This window comes from Myotis brandtii, unplaced genomic scaffold, assembly GCF_000412655.1.
Source record: "Myotis brandtii unplaced genomic scaffold, ASM41265v1 scaffold1763, whole genome shotgun sequence".
NCBI classification, from domain to species: Eukaryota; Metazoa; Chordata; class Mammalia; order Chiroptera; family Vespertilionidae; genus Myotis; species Myotis brandtii.
Genome location: NW_005356530.1, coordinates 223,042 through 224,376, shown reverse-complemented (window position 1 = coordinate 224,376; position 1,335 = coordinate 223,042). Strand labels below are relative to the sequence as shown.

General features: G+C 58.1%; 1 protein-coding gene across 1 annotated transcript in view; it reads right to left on the bottom strand.

Moving 5' to 3' along the window:
• Positions 1–1,335, bottom strand: part of HSPBP1 (HSPA (heat shock 70kDa) binding protein, cytoplasmic cochaperone 1) — an 11,710-nt gene that overhangs the window by 5,813 nt on the left and 4,562 nt on the right. The window contains 1 exon segment of the mRNA XM_005863326.2: positions 5–144. Within this exon segment, the coding sequence (XP_005863388.2) occupies positions 5–144 (140 nt within the window).

Sequence of the window (1,335 nt, the reverse complement as noted above, 5' to 3'; positions counted from 1 at the left end):
CTGCTGGTCGACGGCCAGCTCAGCCTCGCCGGCGGAGGGGGGCGTGGGCTGGGACAGCACTCGGAGGCAGTTCTTCATCTGCTCCACCTCCTCCCGCTGGCCCCGGCAGGCGGCCGACATGGCCTCCTGCAGCCACTGGCGCCTCTGGGGGACAAGGTGGGTGAATTCATCAATAAGCTCATTCATGAATATCGGTCATTGACAATGACTGCCAACATCAGAGCGCCGACAGTTCCTTCAATCAACACGATCTATGGAGCTTCATTTCTACTGACAGGCGTGTCTAGACACGAGATCTACAGAGAGACGGGCTGTGGGGTGGGGGGCAGAGGAGGCAGGGCTCCCCGGTGTCTGTCCTGACGCCCTAGAAGGAGATGGCAGGGCAGCAGGTGTAGGGCAGAAGATTAGAACTTGGTTTTTTGTTTGTTTGTTTACATATTTCTTTATTGATTCCAGAGAGCAGAAGGGAGAAGGAGAGAGCTAGAGAAACATCAATGATGCGAGAGAATCATGGATCGGTTGCCTCCTGCACGCCCCACACTGGGGATGGAGCCCGCAACCTGGACATGTGCCCTGACTGGGAATCAAACCATGACCTCCTGGTTCCTAGGTCGATGCACAACCACTGAGCCAGACCATCTGAGCTGTTTGTTTGCTTTTTGAGAGAGGGAGAGGGGGAGAGAAACAATGGCTTCTTGTTCCACCCATCCATGCATTCATTGGTTGATTCTTGTATGCACCCTGACCCGGGATTGAACCCGCAACCCTGGTGTATCAGGACGATGCTCTAACCCACTTAGCACCTGCCCAGGGCCTAGAGCCCGTTGTTAGCGTGTTATGTTTGCGGGATCTATTACACGCCGAGGTGAAGTGCTGAGTAGGCTGCCTGGAGTTCAGAGGGAAGGCCCAGGCGACACCTGGTTTCGCAGCCCCGGCCGTATTGACACCTTGAGCGGGACAGTCCCGTGGTGGGGGCCGTCCATGCACTGCCGGAGGTTGAGCAGCACCCCTGACTGCCACCCGCGAGACGCCACAGCACCGGTCCCCCGCTTGCAACAATCGAGAACGTCTCCACACATTGCCAGTGTTGCCTGGAGGATACAACCACCGCCAGGAGAGGGCCCCCGGCCGGCAGCTACACATTTGGGAGTCCTCAGAGGACAGCTCTACAGGACATGAGCTCACACGGGAAGTGAGTGCAAACAAGAGGAGAGGCCTGGCCCGGCCCGTGTGGCTCAGTTGGCTGAGCGCCGTCCCGAGCACCAAGAGATCGCAGGTTCGAGTCCAGGTCAGGGCACATGTCCAGGGTTTCGGATTTGACCCCCAGTAGGGGGC